The sequence below is a fragment of the Echinops telfairi genome, unplaced genomic scaffold, assembly GCF_000313985.2.
Source record: "Echinops telfairi isolate 266 unplaced genomic scaffold, ASM31398v2 ScPeMD7_20;HRSCAF=75, whole genome shotgun sequence".
NCBI lineage: Eukaryota > Metazoa > Chordata > Mammalia > Afrosoricida > Tenrecidae > Echinops > Echinops telfairi.
This window is the reverse complement of record NW_022103917.1, coordinates 1,801,709-1,817,582: the sequence shown is the minus strand read 5'-3', so window position 1 is coordinate 1,817,582 and position 15,874 is coordinate 1,801,709. Positions and strand designations below refer to the sequence as shown.

At 40.5% G+C, this 15,874-nt stretch overlaps 1 protein-coding gene across 1 annotated transcript in view; it reads right to left on the bottom strand.

The window, feature by feature from the left end:
* Window positions 1-1,855: 1,855 nt before the first annotated feature.
* LOC123521485 overlaps window positions 1,856-15,874 on the bottom strand; it is a 234,332-nt gene continuing 220,313 nt past the window's right edge. Inside the window, exons 4-5 of the mRNA XM_045288347.1 lie at window positions 5,229-5,299; window positions 1,856-2,048 (exon numbers count right to left, since the gene is read on the bottom strand). Of these exons, the coding sequence (XP_045144282.1) occupies window positions 1,856-2,048; window positions 5,229-5,299 (264 nt within the window). The remainder of the gene's footprint in view (window positions 2,049-5,228; window positions 5,300-15,874) is intronic.

Sequence of the window (15,874 nt, the reverse complement as noted above, 5' to 3'; positions counted from 1 at the left end):
GTAGCAAGTAGGAACGGACATTTAGGGCTTTGGACTCAATTCCACTTACTCCCCGAAACAAGTGAAGAGCTGGCCATTTAAAATACGAAGGGGTTTCAAAGTGTGGATGGGAAAATGACTTTAAAAGATAATCTAATTTTTCCTTGAACTTTTTAAGCCCTCTCATATTAATACCTAGGTTCCCATTCCCCAAAAGTGGTCTGCCTAGAAATCCATATTTTCTTACAATTTCCCCAGGAGAGTCTACCATGCCATCAGGATTGATAACCAGTGCTCTACTTTCTTATTAATACTTTGCCTGGACATCTCTGATTCTTGGTGAATATGTCATGAAATTTATCAGTCCTGTGGGTACTGCCACTTCTCAACAGCTTCTCTCCTTGGCATAGCATTGCTTCACTGTACACAGTGGCCTGTACCACTGCTATTAAAAGCCTGAGAATTCCTTCCAATACATCAATCAGAAAATCACATTTATAAATCACTAACTTTTGCAACTCTTTGTGTATTAAGATTTCCAGCATTGGAGCAGTGACAAGGAGAAATATACACAGAGGCATACCCTCACGCAAACATTCATGGGATACTTGAAGATCATTGGAAGGGGGCATTCTAACAATAAAATATTGGGGTACGGAATGATTAGAAATTGAGTATTCAGTTTAACAAAAGCACTTCAGTTTCTAGATCAGGGTTTGGCAAATTTGGTTTTGGAAAGGTCTAGATCATAAATATGTTAGGCTTTGTGGGACTTAGATAGGGTCTCCATTGTAGGTACTTACCTGCTGTTTAATCTGGGAATGAAAGTAGCCATAGGCAATCCCCAAACCAATAAGCATGGCATTTTCCAATGTACTTTTAGCTACCAAAACAGGAGGTAGGCTGAAACTGGGCCATGGGTCATAGTTTGTTAACCCCAGGTTTGGAGGCTGGAAAGGTTGACACTTGGGGGATGTTTATGATCCTTGCATAATTTCCATAGAAACGGGGTCAATGATGCAAGGGGGAGTAACAGGGAGAGTAGGAACGTGTTCATTTATAGAGAAAAGCACACTTAACTCACTACTGGTCTTGGGAAATATCTGTGAACAAGGTGATGCTAGAATGTAGGAGACCCCTTTGGAAGTTGAATGACCCTTTCACAGGGGTCGCCTAGGACTATCGGAAAACACATAAATATTTCACAATATATAGTTACATATTGTTATTGTGATTAATCACTATGCTTTAATAATGTTTAATTATGTTCAATTTGTAACAAGGAAAATAATCCTGCATATCAGATATTTACATAGTGGATCATAACAGTAGCAAAATTACTGTTATGACATACCAATGAAAATAAGTTTATGGTTTGGGGTCACCTGAGGACTCCTGCTCTAGCTGGAGTTAAAGACCCTGGGCCGTGAAGTACCGAAGTGTGTACTCAGGAATGAAATGACAACAAACCGAGTAGAGAGTGCCAAGGGTGTTAATTATTATGGATTGTCAGGGAGCAATGGAAAAAATGGTCCCTAGAATCTTCAACATTGATTTTTTTCAAATCTGAATTTAAAATTGTAGGGCCACTGAAGTGCATACAATTGAACCAAGGGAGGTGTGGTAAAAATGACAAATCAAGCTTGCATAATAATTCCTCCATTTGATAGGAGGAACCAAATACCCCCATATTGCTCTTCTAAAGTTTGCTGGAGGTGGGCCTACAGAAGGACAAATTGGAGCATCCTACATACCCCAAGTCATAGTTTTATAAGGTTCCTATCAGGTCCTGCAAACGAATTCAGCAAAAGAAATACTTTTGAAAATATCCTCATGCTTGTAATGTGGAAGGAGAAAATAAGGAAGGGAGGAGAAGCTAGGAACGGTTTTCTGCCTCCATGCCAGAGACAGATTTGCACGGAGTCGAGGATGAGTCACAGATGGTCGAGCTCCAATGCAGTATTCTCAATCTGCTCCAGAATTGTCCACACATATCACCCTGCCTACGACTCACAGAAGATCCCAAAGCGACATCACCTTGATCCCTGAGTTCCATTTTCCAACGGTTTCTGCAACAGAGTTAAGGTGAAAAACTATCAAATGCAATTCAAATATGTGCCAAACATATACTAACTACATTCGTAACGGAATGAATGAAAGATAATCTGTTAACGGAACAATTGAGTGGAAAGAAAATCAACAAACCAGTAGCCAGACTGGTAAAAGTATAACCAAGAGAGTGCGGTCCTAGGAAACACTGGAAGGAAATGTTTCAGGGGAGAAGTGACCGATTGTATCAAATGCTGTTGAGACTTGAGTGTGAAGAGAACCGGGAATTGAACAGTATATTTTGGTCTAAAGAGGGACAGAAAAATAATCATTAACCACAGAGGAAAGTGTTTCCAGGTTGCTCAATCTCTTTAAAGAAGGCATGTCTTTCTTCAATCTCTGTAAAGAAGGAATGATTTCTTTTTTTCCAGTTTGCTCAACCTCTGTAAAGAAGGAATTCACTCCCATATGTTTGAAAGAGGCAGAGCGTTATCAAGAACAGTATAATTGGTGATTCAGGGGCTAGACTTGAGGGAATTCCTTGAGCAGGTGAGAAGGGTTGGGATCTACTGCCCCACCGTAAAAGTTCGCTTGGGATACCAGCACAGGAAGCATGTGCCACGAGGGAGTACCAAGTATGGGGAAACTAACACAGATCATTTGATAGGTTTGATGGTAGAGGCGTGCACAATTTCTCTCCCAATGGCTTTAATTTTCTGTGAACCTCAGAGCAATTTCCTCAAGTGTGAGTGTTCATGGTTTCAGAAGGAAGAAGATGCAAAACCTTGGTTGAGAAACTAGCGTGTAAGGAAAAGACACCTGGGAACATGCAGCAGGAGCTTTGGACAGAAGGGACGGTCCCCTGGAGGACTTGGCTATGAATTAGAAAGGAAATCACACTGCATGGTTGTGTTTCTTTCTAGCTACAGTGAGCTCTTTGGGGTACAGGTAAGGAATAGGTGGAAAACTAAATAATGATGATTTGGGATTTGCCAGGAATGGTCCCCAAACACTGAAATCAACTCTACTGTTAGCAGCAAGCCACATTGGGTCCATCATACATAACTAGAAACTCTTGGGAATCCATTGGCACTAGATAAAATATTTTCCAAATGATTGACAGACTATTAAAAAGTCTGCCATGGCCTGCCTCAGAGTTAGCAAGTCAGATAGAATTAAGAAAAGATAGTCTAATGACCACTTGGAAGCCAGAGCCCCATTACTACTGGGGATTGGTGGAGGAAGGCCTATGCAAGGCTTCATGGTAATTCTGACTTTTGTCCTAGGACATGCTGATCCCGACCTCTATTTTATTTAAAATTTTTGATGCCTATTTAATAGGGCTTAGGAAATTCACATGTGAAGAATTTCCAGGAAAGGAGCCTTCACTTTGGGTGGCTGAATGGCATCGAATTGCAAGATTCAAAACCATATTTTGTAGATGCTCTGATTGCCTTTCCAGGTGTCCACAGAATGCTATCTCCTTCCCTATAACCTAAGCACAGGGACAGCAGATCTCTAGCGAATTCTAGGAGAACTCACATCAGAATTCTCTCCAGATTGGAACTTGGCAACCAGGGGAATCTTTCTCAGCCGTAGCCACAGGCGATGGGAACAATCCCAGTGAGGAAATTAAGGACATATGGCACCCCCCAGGTGAAGACCACTCTCCCATGGCAAGCTTGGGGCTACCTCCGGAATGGTGTCTGCTGCGGATGAGAACTACATGGCTTTGGAAAGCTTGTGATTAAATCAGTTAAACATTTGAAAACTATAGTGCACTTATCCTGGATTATCAGAAGTCAGTATAAAAGCAAAGGCTTTGGGATTATGAGGATCAGATTTCACCTCAGACACTCGAATTGTTGAATACTCCTAAAATGCCTAGTCTTGGAGCAATGGGAACATCGAGTTTGCTCTAAGGATTCGGTTCCTTGACTCTGGGGGAAACAAACTCACAAAAGAAACAAAACTGTCTGGGAATTGGGCAATTGGGGAGTGGAAGCACCTTAGAATTGATTTGGATCCTGATAACAACTGATGATTTCAAACACTTTATGTTCCGTGTTGCCACAGCAGAGAACAAGCTAATCTTGCTGTCCAGAACAGCCTATCCGAAAGTCAAAGAGCGTGGCCTCACAGTTCATGTGGGTTTGGACCTTGAAAGCCAGCAACCACTGATACACAAAAGATGAAGCCATCAGGGGTCAGAGAACATATAGAGTTTCTATTTAAATAAGTCCAAGGTCGATTTGCCCAGAACGACTGGGTTTTAGAATTTTAGGCTACTACATAAAATAGTCTAGTGAGTTGAGAAACAAAAACCTAGATCTTTACAACTGTGAAGTCAATTTGCCATTTGACAGAATCAATGGAACAATATTAGATGTATTGCAGACCCTGTTGCCTAAGCAACAGTGAATCCATCGCATCTTTGCTGCTGTATTCGAAGAATGCACCTAGGACTATGCTACTGACTTCAGCCCTGGGGTTTATGTTCTCATTTGTTTGTCTGTGTTTTCCTGCAGGAAACCCACATGCCCATGATGCCTGGGGTTGCCATGAGTTGGCAGTGACTGCCCTGCAGCTAACCACAGTGATCTGCCTACAAATGCATGCTTAGCAGCATCATAGCGAGCTGATGCATGGAGGCAAAGGCATCCCCAGTACTAGTGCAGCCCTCACTATGGCAACTAAGGCAGCACCTAAAGCATGGCGTCTTACAATTAATACTTGGCTCAGCCCGTCTCGCCACTGCACTGTGAGCAAACAGCCCCAGCAAACCCACAGCCTCGATTTCAGCTTCACCAGAATGGACGAGAACCACTGCAGACGGAAAAGCATTTTTCTCCAAGCAACAGAGCAGCTGTTGATTGAATTCTTATCTCTGAACATCCAGTCAGTTGAAATTTTATGTCAAAACACAAATGGTCATTGACGCCAATCAGCAACATGGAGCTTTTCGACCTCAAAGCCACTTTCCCTGGTGTGAATTCATCTCCTGCCTCTCAGCAGAACTTCAAATGTTTTCCAATGTGCACTATTCAATGCCCCTCATAAACACCGAGCAAACCCCACAAAGATTTCATTTTGAAGTGGAGCTAATGTGAGTCTTCAAAACCGTCTTCAGGAAAGTGTGACCAGTTTGTAGAATGAGATGACAGCCCTGCACATAATTACAAGTCCAGTTCGGCACTTACAAACTGTGGCAGGTGCTAATGGTATCAGCTGCGTCCCCGAACCACTCCAGCTGTAATGTTCTTATCCTGAGCTGCAAATGAAAAAAAAAAAATCAGATGATAGAAAACTTTCTGGAATTCACTGCTTTCTCATCTAATCTGCATGAAGCATTTCTGTCCATGCGTGTCTGTCTGAACAGCTTAGAGGCAACAATTTTGGACAGGGAATCTGATCTGGGTGCTAGTCTGAGCTTTTTGTTTCACCCCTGCAATGTAAGCCAGCCACAAGCCTATCTCTTTTTCTTTGGGTTGCTATTTTAATGCAGTTTAATGCAAGCAGCACGCACCACACACCAATACCAGTGACCCCTGGTTCATGGAGAAACAGCCTCCTCTCCTTGCAGTCAACCTGCCCCCGTGTTAACCCTGCTCACCCACCATCTAGAGCAGTGGTTCTCAACCTTCCTAATGCCACGGCCCTTTCCTACAGTTCCTCATGTACTGGTGAGCCCCTCACCATAAAATTATTTCTGTTGCTACTTCGTAACTGTAATTTTGCTAGTGTGATGAATCAGAGGTACCCTGTGAAAGGGTCATTCGACCCCCAATGGGGTCATGACTCACAGGTAGAGAACCACTGTTCTAGAATCTAGATGTGATCTCTCTTGAAGAATCCTGGCTCTCTATCTAGATGGTAATGCCTTCGCATTTCTGCTACTTGTCAAAGTAGAAGAGAAAAAATGAAAAATGAAACCTGCTACATATACTTCAGAAGAGCTGATTGGGGTATTTTGTGTCTTCTGACCTGTCTGTCACTCAAGGACTTTCCTCACACCAGGCTTCACTATGTCTTTGGGAATTAGAAAGGCTTGGTCTGTCCATAGGGAGTCCTTGAAAGCTTCCATCGGTGCCTCCCCTACCCCCTGGCGCTCAGTTTTCTCTCTGTAAAATGGGGTGGTGGATTCCCTGCCTCCTGCCTACAAATGAATTCTTCTTAGGTCATATGACTACATAAATAGTAATGTCATAGGAAGAAGCACATTATCTAAAATGTTCACAACGAAAATTCCACATATTTTGTTCACATGTCAAATATAGGATTTAGTTATTGAGTTAGTTAATTGTGCCAGCCTGGCCGATAATCACATGTGGGGCTAATTGAAAGGCGGAGGGATAAATGGGTGGTGAAGCCTCGCCTTTCTAGTTCTCGGGTCTCTTGTTTTGTGATGGTTGCGCCGGGTGCAGCTGCCTTAGCAGTTCCCTGCTTCAGCTTGCAAGATTGACTTCCTACAAGACATCCCCAAGGATACGCTACATGGACCTATCCCAATGCAGCCCTGGGTGCTAGAGCAGCCGTGTGGAGACCCCTGCTAGTGCTGAGATGCTTGTTCGTTCACTGACTCAGCTTTCCTCCTGCAATCGGCATCATTGCCTCTGTTTTGTGAGGTGGAAGACTTTGTGGACTGGTGTTGGGTAAATGGGTTAATGTTGGACTTGTGGGCTTGGGCAGCATTGGGTTGGGATGTTTACGTAATGCACATTTTCTTTACAAAAAACTCTCTTGTACATGAATTGCTGTGGATTTGTTTCTCCAAAGTACCTAGACTAATACAGTTATCATGCACTCTTTCTCTTCCAGTAAAGAGGTACATACTCAGAAAACCCACAGGGGCATTTCGACTCCATCCAATAGGGTCACTATGAATCAGAATTTACTTGAATGCAGTGGGTTTGGTTTGAATCATAATGCATAAAAAAGGAAACACCTTTTTCTACTTAGTTATGTCAGATGGATTAACTAAGCGGCTTTTATCTGTTGTGGAATCTATTGACTTCTTAGTTCTTTGAGAGACATTCAGAGAGGAAGAACTTTTTAGCCCTTCTCCCCAGGCAAGGAAACTACTTGGGGAAGAAGGACTGTAGTTATGTTTCTATATTTTGCTCCACTCCTCTAATCGCTTTTCTGATGAGCGATGGAAACTAGCTTTTGTTGGTCAGAGTCTGATGTATTTATTCCGACATTTTACCACTGGACAAGCAGTGGGTTTGGTTGGTTTGGACTACCAATATGCCAATGTGGAGAAGTTACAGGGAGGCAATGTTCAGCTCAACAAAAGAAGAGACATTTAAAACAAACAACATCATTCAAGAACTGTACAGACTGGGTCAGGGAGCAGGCAGCTTTGGGTCACTAGAGAGAGAGGCATTCAACTAATACTGGTTGATCACTTGCATGGAAAGTATAGCGGACACTCATAGTAGACATATGCATGGCTTTGATCATTTCCACAATGCTTTCTATCAAAAGCCTTGGGAGTAATGATGGCTAATCCAAAGGGCCATCATTTTAGAGACTTTTCTCTATTTAGGATTTGGTCTCTATACTTAAAACTGGTTTTCTAGGCCCAGGAACATTTAATCATTTCAGAGCTATTTCTGGTTACTGAATATTCATGTCACATGATTTTCTTGCCCCCAGATAAATAGCAAATAACTTGCACTGATGCTATCCTGATGAACCAGGAAATCCAATGATGTCAAGGGAAGAGAAGTTATGATAAAATTAGGCATATGGTATCAAACAACCATATCTATGAAACTTTCCAAAGGCACAATTTAGTCACTTAATAAAAATTTGTTTTTTCTTATATACAAATGATAGCAACAACCTGCTATTTAATGTTTTGTATTTTAATTTTCAATCAACACGAGCTACTAAATGCAACTCTTACCACAGAGTCTGGTATTTTGGATGTTATTTAAGAGAACTCACAGTGGCTTCCTCACAAACATTAGCAGAAAGAGAGCTTTCATTTTGTCACTAACGATTAATGCTATGAGAAAATGTAGACTACAAAAACCATTTAATGTTAGACAGTATGAATTAAATTTCAAAAATAGCTCTTAGGATGGCATTAAACTCGTTATGTCAACTCAATTGCTTGTAAACTGGTACCTTTAATTTTTCATGATGGAAATAATAGCATTGCATACCAGAGATGCTCAATAGAATTGAATCAGTAAGTCCTCCCTGATACTGCATTATTTGTGAGCGTATGTGCATGTGTGTGCGTGCGCAGGTAATGCTCTGTGAACTTGGGCCCAATTGAAACCTATTATGTTTGGACACAATGCTCAGTGTTTACTCTCATGGAGCTTCTACATTCTTTACACTCAAAATATATATATTTTCATTTGTTAATTATCTTTCCAATTTACTCTTGAGATGAAATTGCTTAAATGAAAGTGTTTACGCTTTTAAGTAACGTGAAATCCAAAGAAATTTGAATCTATCTTGCCTGGTAAAATAGTATAATTACATATAAGCTCAGCTGTCTAAATCTAAATTAAAGGTGAAAAATGGTGTAGCTATCTTGGAGAGCTATGCAAAGAAGACCTATATGTATTTTTAGTTTCTGCTATAACTGCTGAAAGGGGCCCACTAACGTTTACAGCTCACTAATGCCCCATGCAATCAAAGGGCCAGGGGATGAACTTTGGTGAGTCCACAGCAGCTGTCAGAGAATTCAGTTACAAGGGGTTAGCCATCCAGGACAACTCAGCAGAATGGAAATGAGTAACTGAGAAGGTTTATAGCTCAAGACTCAAAACTATTCCTTGATCAGCTGACTATTTCCTAGACACAGAGTATACATGGTATCCATACACAAGGAAACACTACTTAGACATTAAGAGAAATGAAGTCCTGATGCATGCCTCAACATGAATGAACTTGAATGCTGAGAAATATTAAAGCAAAACAGAACAAGCCCTCACTGCCATAAAGTCAAATACAACTCATAGTGACCCTATAGAACAGCACCTGTGGGTTTCTGAAACTATAATACACTACCACAAAGTTTCATCTTTCTCCCACAGAGTGGCTGGTTGGTTTGAACCACCTACATTGTAGTTAGCAGCCCAATGCATAACTCACTATGACAACGGAGCTCCTTGCTCACCAGTAGTGAAAGGACAAGTGTTTTACAGTCTCACTTATATGAAAAGAAACAAATAGACAGAAACTGCAGATTATTAACAGTTACCAGGGCTGAGATAGAGGGAGGAATGGAAAGTGGGGGAGCTTTTATTTGTAAAGTATTGATTTCAGGTTAATGGTGATGGAATATTTTGTTAAAGCAAAGCAAGAATGGTTTTACAACTGGAAGAATAAAATCAATATAATTGAATTATAATTTGGGACTTCAAAAACTTCCATGTTCTCTTAACTGAATTTTTCCATGACCTTTTGAAGCCCCCTCAAAAATGTACACATGGCTAAATTGGTGTGTATCTGGTGTGTATATTTCCACCACAATAAAAAAAAAGATTTGGGGAGTGGCAAAATGTGACAAGACAAAATGTACATTAATAAATATCTATCCCAGGCCACTGTAAAACTATCAGAGGTTCCTGTGGTGATATTATGAGAGAGCCTACCATACGTTCTCCTTCTCTAAACACTTCATTCTCTAAAAGCATGTCCCAGATGTGTATCTTACATTCTGTATGCTCCATGATGAGAGCAGCCAGGTCCTGAGATAAATGAATCTAGTTGGAGTTGGATATTTAGTGAGTCTTCTCAGGTAGATACCTGATAAAACATTTTACCCTGTGCATATATGCATGGGTCTTAGATCCTAGGTGACTAGATTCACACAATTTCACCATATGGGCAGTACCATGTAAACACAGTGTCCCCAAACATTAGAATCCTTTATACAGGTTGGTCATTGAACTGATTGAGACTTAACTGTTGATCCTTTCAGATTTCACCCCCACTAACATGATCACTTGGCCTTCCTCTGTGACTCTCCATTGGTATCTTTATTACTATTTCTCTGACCATCACCTTCAGTTTCTTCTTTACAGTTTTCTCTCTCTGGTTCTGAACTTTTGCCTTCCCTGGGGGAGCTTCATAGGTAATCTCTCCTGGACTGTTTCCAGGACACTGTATGTGTTGATTGTGACGGGGTTTGCTGCCATTGTGAGAGTGCAAACTGGGAAGAGCCTGAATTATTGACGAGAGAAATGAATCCAATTGTGGAATGTCTAGCACATTGAGGGGAAGCAGATAGCTTGGAAATGGAATTCGATTTGGTCGCACCTTGTTGTGACCCTGTCCCGCTCTGTCAACTGACCCAGAGGAGATAAATTTACACTGTTTATAGTCACAATTTCCAAAGCCTGCAGGATTGTTTTTCTATTTCACTCCAAGATGGCCAGGCTTCTAATATGGCAGCTAGTCTAGTCCAGTCAAAATGCCAGTAGGACAAACTACTATCCTATAGAGTCATGCTTCTCTGTCCACTGAGCATCTAGAAAAATATGCCCAACCCTCTCCCTTTCCCACTCCTCTCTCTCTATCCAGGATAATCTAGTTTCCGGCTTCTCAATGCTGTTTTTGAATATTGAAACTTGAGTCAGCTGGCTTCTCTCTCAACTTTCTCCTTCCCACACGCCATTAATCACCCGGCCCTGTCAACTCTTTCTCGTGTATCTAGCAACTTGAACCATCCTCTCTGATGGTGTTGCCACTTTCCTAGCCTCAGCTCTTTCCCTTTCTCAGCTTCATGATTGGGCTCAGTCTACCTTGTATTTGCATGTTAAAATAGTCATAACCTTTCCTTTTCAGTCCTTTCAGTCCTTCCCAAGAAACTGTATAGGTTTATTTTCTGTCTCCTCTTGGAGGCTTTCTCCCAACTGACTCCATCTTACCTCCCTTGTATCCCAAGATAACATAAGTTCAGGCATTGAGTGGGACAGGTTAAATTAGCTGCAGCATCATTCACTATGCCTTGGTTTCCTTTGATAAACAAGACAATGCTAAGAGGATTAAATTAGATGATATATAGAGAGTATTGATGCATGGGAACTGTTCAATAGATGCTTCTTATTCACATGATCCTTGCTATACTACGATTTAAATCACCTTTCTTCAAATCCGCTATGCTTTATAGTCATTAATTGTTTGTCGTTGTTGTTACTGTGCTTTCCAAATAGTCAATTTACTTGGCACTGGTATTTCAGAAAGAGAAAATTGTTCAATTTCAGCTCTCTCATTCAGCAGGCTCAGATCCCTTTGGCGCTCCTGGAGGGTAGGTAGTCTTAGGAGACAAATAACTGGAGCTCCCGAGTTCACCACTAACATTTCTGGTTAATGAAATTGCTATACTGGATCATTGTTTGATGACATTCTCTTAACGCACCAGGTCAGAGAGAGAACCATTCGCTCTGTCTCTGTGGAATATCCCCAATATCAGTTGATACTATTGTGTCTTCAAATCAACGAAATCAGTGACATGGGGTAACAGCTTTGAAATGTGTGAAAATCCTCAAAGATCTTGATTGAAATTCTCACTGAACATAATGTGCTGCTATATATCCAGTAAACTAGGCATTGCAGCACATTCGTCATGCTGGATTAATTTAAGAGGAGTTGGAAAAGTCACCATGAGGTTCTGGGCTTATTTCAGGAAAGTAGGGCTTTAGTTCTGTTCCTGCTATTGCTATGTCCAATTTCTTCAGGTTTCTCTCTTTTTCTGAACTTGGGCTTCCCCAATTATAAAAAAGATTTGGAGATGTGTTAAGGTTTTCTAGAGAAACAAACCAGTGACACTCATCTATTTTACCAGAAAGAACTTTATAACAAGAAGCAACTTGACATCAAGAAGGTAGTGCCCGAGCCTAGTCCAATTCAAATTTATAGGTCTAATGCCAGTCAGGACCCTGTTCAGACTCAATTCAAGTGACTGCAGGCCACTGATGTGAAAGGGTGAAGCGTGATGCTTGGAGATTACCGGCCAGTGAGTACAGAGTCACGTGGATCCAATGTCAGTGGAAGAATGGCAGGGCACCTCCAGCTCTCAGAGTTGGGCAGTCTACATGGTGATGCCCTTAGAGGCAGTCACAGAGTCCCAGTGAAGACGCATTGAGGAGGAAGTTGAAGGGACAGTGAAAGACAGGGACGTTCCTAGTTTCTTCCTTATTAAAAGACCACAATCCTGGGGAGGCATCATCGGATTGACTTGATTGACAGGTTGGATTCCATCCCCAACCTGGAGTGTCTAGTGGACATAATATCTAACTACCACAAGAGATGATACCAAAGGCTTATGCCAGCTCTCCTATTTACTTTTACTAATTTGGGGCAGTACTCAGGTTTTTGCTGATATTCCACTTTTAATAAGGAATTTTCAATATTTACCCACTGCCATCAAGTTAATTCTGACTCATAATGATCCTGTAGGGCAGAGTAGAACTGCCCCCTGTGGTTTTCTGAGATTGTAAATCATCTTCCATGTTTGATATATTAGGGAGTACTGTTAATGATGCTTAGGCTTTGGGGTTGATTCACAATTAAGCATAGAGTCCTTTTTGCTTTGTTTTAAACTTTTTACATGCTGACTGAATAGGGTTACACAGCAGATCATCAAGTTTACATTCAACAATGTCTCAAAAGTCCTTTTTCCCGTCCCTGTTTCTGTCATTGTTTGCCAAGCTCTTTCTTGTGGGACAGTGGCTTCCCTTTTAAGCAAGTTAATACCTGACCACCTTTTTGCCTGTGACTTTTCATCCTCTGCTTTCTCCTCCTTCCTTGGGAAGCACTAAAATCTCATTCTTACGGTTTGTTTTCTTAAATGCCTTTATGGTAACCAATGGGGAAAGAATCAAGGATGATAACACAACCTTAACACTAAAACCATGTAACACCTGTAGTGATACTTACGGGCTATACCTTCCTTAATTTGGGTATACATAAAAATATACTAAGTGCATACATTATGTTCATTGTTGTGCTGCATACTGGGGCTAAAAATGATTAAGATATAGCTCCTCATGGAACTTACAGTCAAGTGTGTCAGATAAAAATAAAGCAATTGAAGGAAAGATGAACAGTGAAGGGAAAATCATATTGTTGGAATTGATCTCCCACAGACATGTGTAAACTACATTGAAGAATAGTATCTTTATACATACATTTTGAACGAACTCACTCATTGTCATGGAGTCCAAAATAACTCTTGGCTACCTTATAAGACAGAGTAGAACTGCTCCCTAGGTTTCTTGAGGCAGTAGATCTTTGCAGGAGCAAATTGAATGTCTCATCATTCTTCCATAGAGTGGCAGGAGAATTCAAAGAACTACTGACCTTGTAGTTTGTAGCCTAAAGTCTAACTTATTACATCACCAGCTCTATTTATCAATTACTGAAAACCAGCCCATCTTTCCACTGGAGTAAAATATCATGATCACTTAGTATAGTGGTTCTCAACCTTTCTAATGCCGAGGCCCTTTAATATAGTTCCTCATGTCGTGCTGAACCCCCCAACCATATAATTATTTTTGTTGCTACTTCATAATTGTAATTTTGTTACTGCTATGAATTGGGCGACCCCTGTGAAAGGGTCGTTTTGACCACCACAGGTTGAGAGCCACTAACTTAGATGATATTCCACCAATCAAAATGAATTTTTTTCTCTCTACCTTTCTACAGAACAATAATTAGATATTACTTGTAGTATTTACAGTAGAACCCCAGTTATTTGACCGCATGAGTACTCAACATAATAGGATTTCAACACGAAATGTCAAGAAAATTTTGCATCCCAGCTCCAACAAAATATCCGAATCCAATCCGACGCACGTGATTCAGGTAAACAAAAGCCGTTCGTTCATGTCTCAGTCACTCAGCGTTAGTTGACGCGATTAGTACGCGCGTTGTTTAAGCCTTTTGTGCCTGTGTTCCAAGCGTTTTGCTCTAATTTTCTCAGTTTTTGTGGCTTTTTGTATTATTTTTAGATAAAGAACCTGGGTCCTAAGCAAGAGATTTTCGAAAAGAATCACCACGATAAGGAACTGGTTAACCTTGTTATCGATATAGATGATAATTTAGTAAACCCTTTTAGAAAACAGTTAAGGACATGCAAAAGTAGACCACATTAGACAGGTTTTTTTGTTGTTTTTTTTAAGAGAAAGCCAGCTAGGTCCTAGTGTAAAAAGGCAAAGGAGGGGAAAAAACTCCTGAAAAGCAGCTATCAGTTGATTTTATGGAAGGGGATTCCCCTTCCAAACAATGATTCTTTCTCTTCATCCCTCCGCTCCACATCCGGGTCCACAGACCCAGATCCTCATCAATCTCAAAGTATGAGCCACAATGTAGTTGTTAAAAAATTTAATATTGTGTTTCTTATTTAAATTCTATTATTTAACTTTGAACTTATTAACTTTGAATTTTCTGTCATGTTTTGTATAAAAATGCAAGATTAGGGTAAAAACTTGGTGGTCAAGAACAGATTAATCTGTTTTCATTAATTTCTTATGGGAAAATCAATTCAGATCTTGACTATATCGCATCTCAACACTCCTTCTAGAATGGATTAGCATTGAGGTCCGGGGTTCTGCATTGCATTCTGCCTTATGCTGTGGTGGTTTTTGCCCCATGTATTCTGCTACTAGATTACAATTTGTCGCAAAAACGGATTCTGCTTTATACCTATAATTTACAATGCTTTATAAGTAGACACTTATAAAAGTAGATACTCAATAAAAATACATGCTGACTGAATAGGGAAGACGTTCTTCTATATGCTCCTATATACTTTTCACATTTTGTGACACCTTGCTTTCGATTCTCACTCATATATACTGTTAACTAGTGTTCCTTATTAAAATAAAGAAATAAAGCAAAACCAAACCGAACCATATTAGGGCAAAATTTAGCTGGGAAAAGGGTCAGGTGTGAATACCCAGGTAAGGAATTAGACCAAGAAACAGAGCTTGACACCCCAAAGGTATATCCCATCTGCTTTCCCAGTAGGAAAGCAAGTTTGTCATCCTCACAATTCTGGGCCCCTATTTGAAGAGGGAGATGATATGGGGATTATTAATCTTGCATATCTCATCTGAGGTTGAGAAATACTATAGAAGATATAGCAACAAAACACTGGGACTTATGACTCAAGTACTCAGTTGTTCAGCCAAGCTGCTGACATTTGTGAAAGAGGAAATAGATGGAACCAGAGCAGAGAGGATGATGCCTGCTTTAATTACATAAAATATATTTTTTTTAACAGCCAAGATATTACACCTAAAGATGTGCCCTTGCAATGAAAAAATAGGTCAGAGTTTTACTTAATTCCACTCTCTCTCTCTGAAGTTCTGGGAGTACATTTTGTTGGAATTGGAGGTGAAAGTGGAGGTCAGAGGTAGAGCAGAGAAAGAAAGAAGATGAAAAAGCTACATTTCCTGGTTTTCAGATCCACACACTGACCACTCTCCCTAAGTGGAAGAAATCATCCCCTGGGAACGCAAACTGGGTCAGCAATAAAGCTTCAACAAATGTTAATTAATTTTAATCTGCTTGAAGTATGTCTACATGTGAGCATATCCTGGGCTCCAGCATCATATCCCCTCAGAAGTATCCTCTGTAAAGTAGTTCTCTTTTCCAAAGTCCTATTAAGACCTAGACTAGTAGGCTAAACCATTAAAAAGAGGAAATATTAGCATTTCAACTTGTTTGAAATATCTTTCTACATTTCTCACTAAGCGCATTGGTATAGAAGAGGGAGAAGTAATCTTTTGAGATGGAGGAGTGAAACCTCACTATATTAGGCAGGGTTCTTTAGAGAAAAAAACCAGGATATTTATGGTTATATATGTATAAG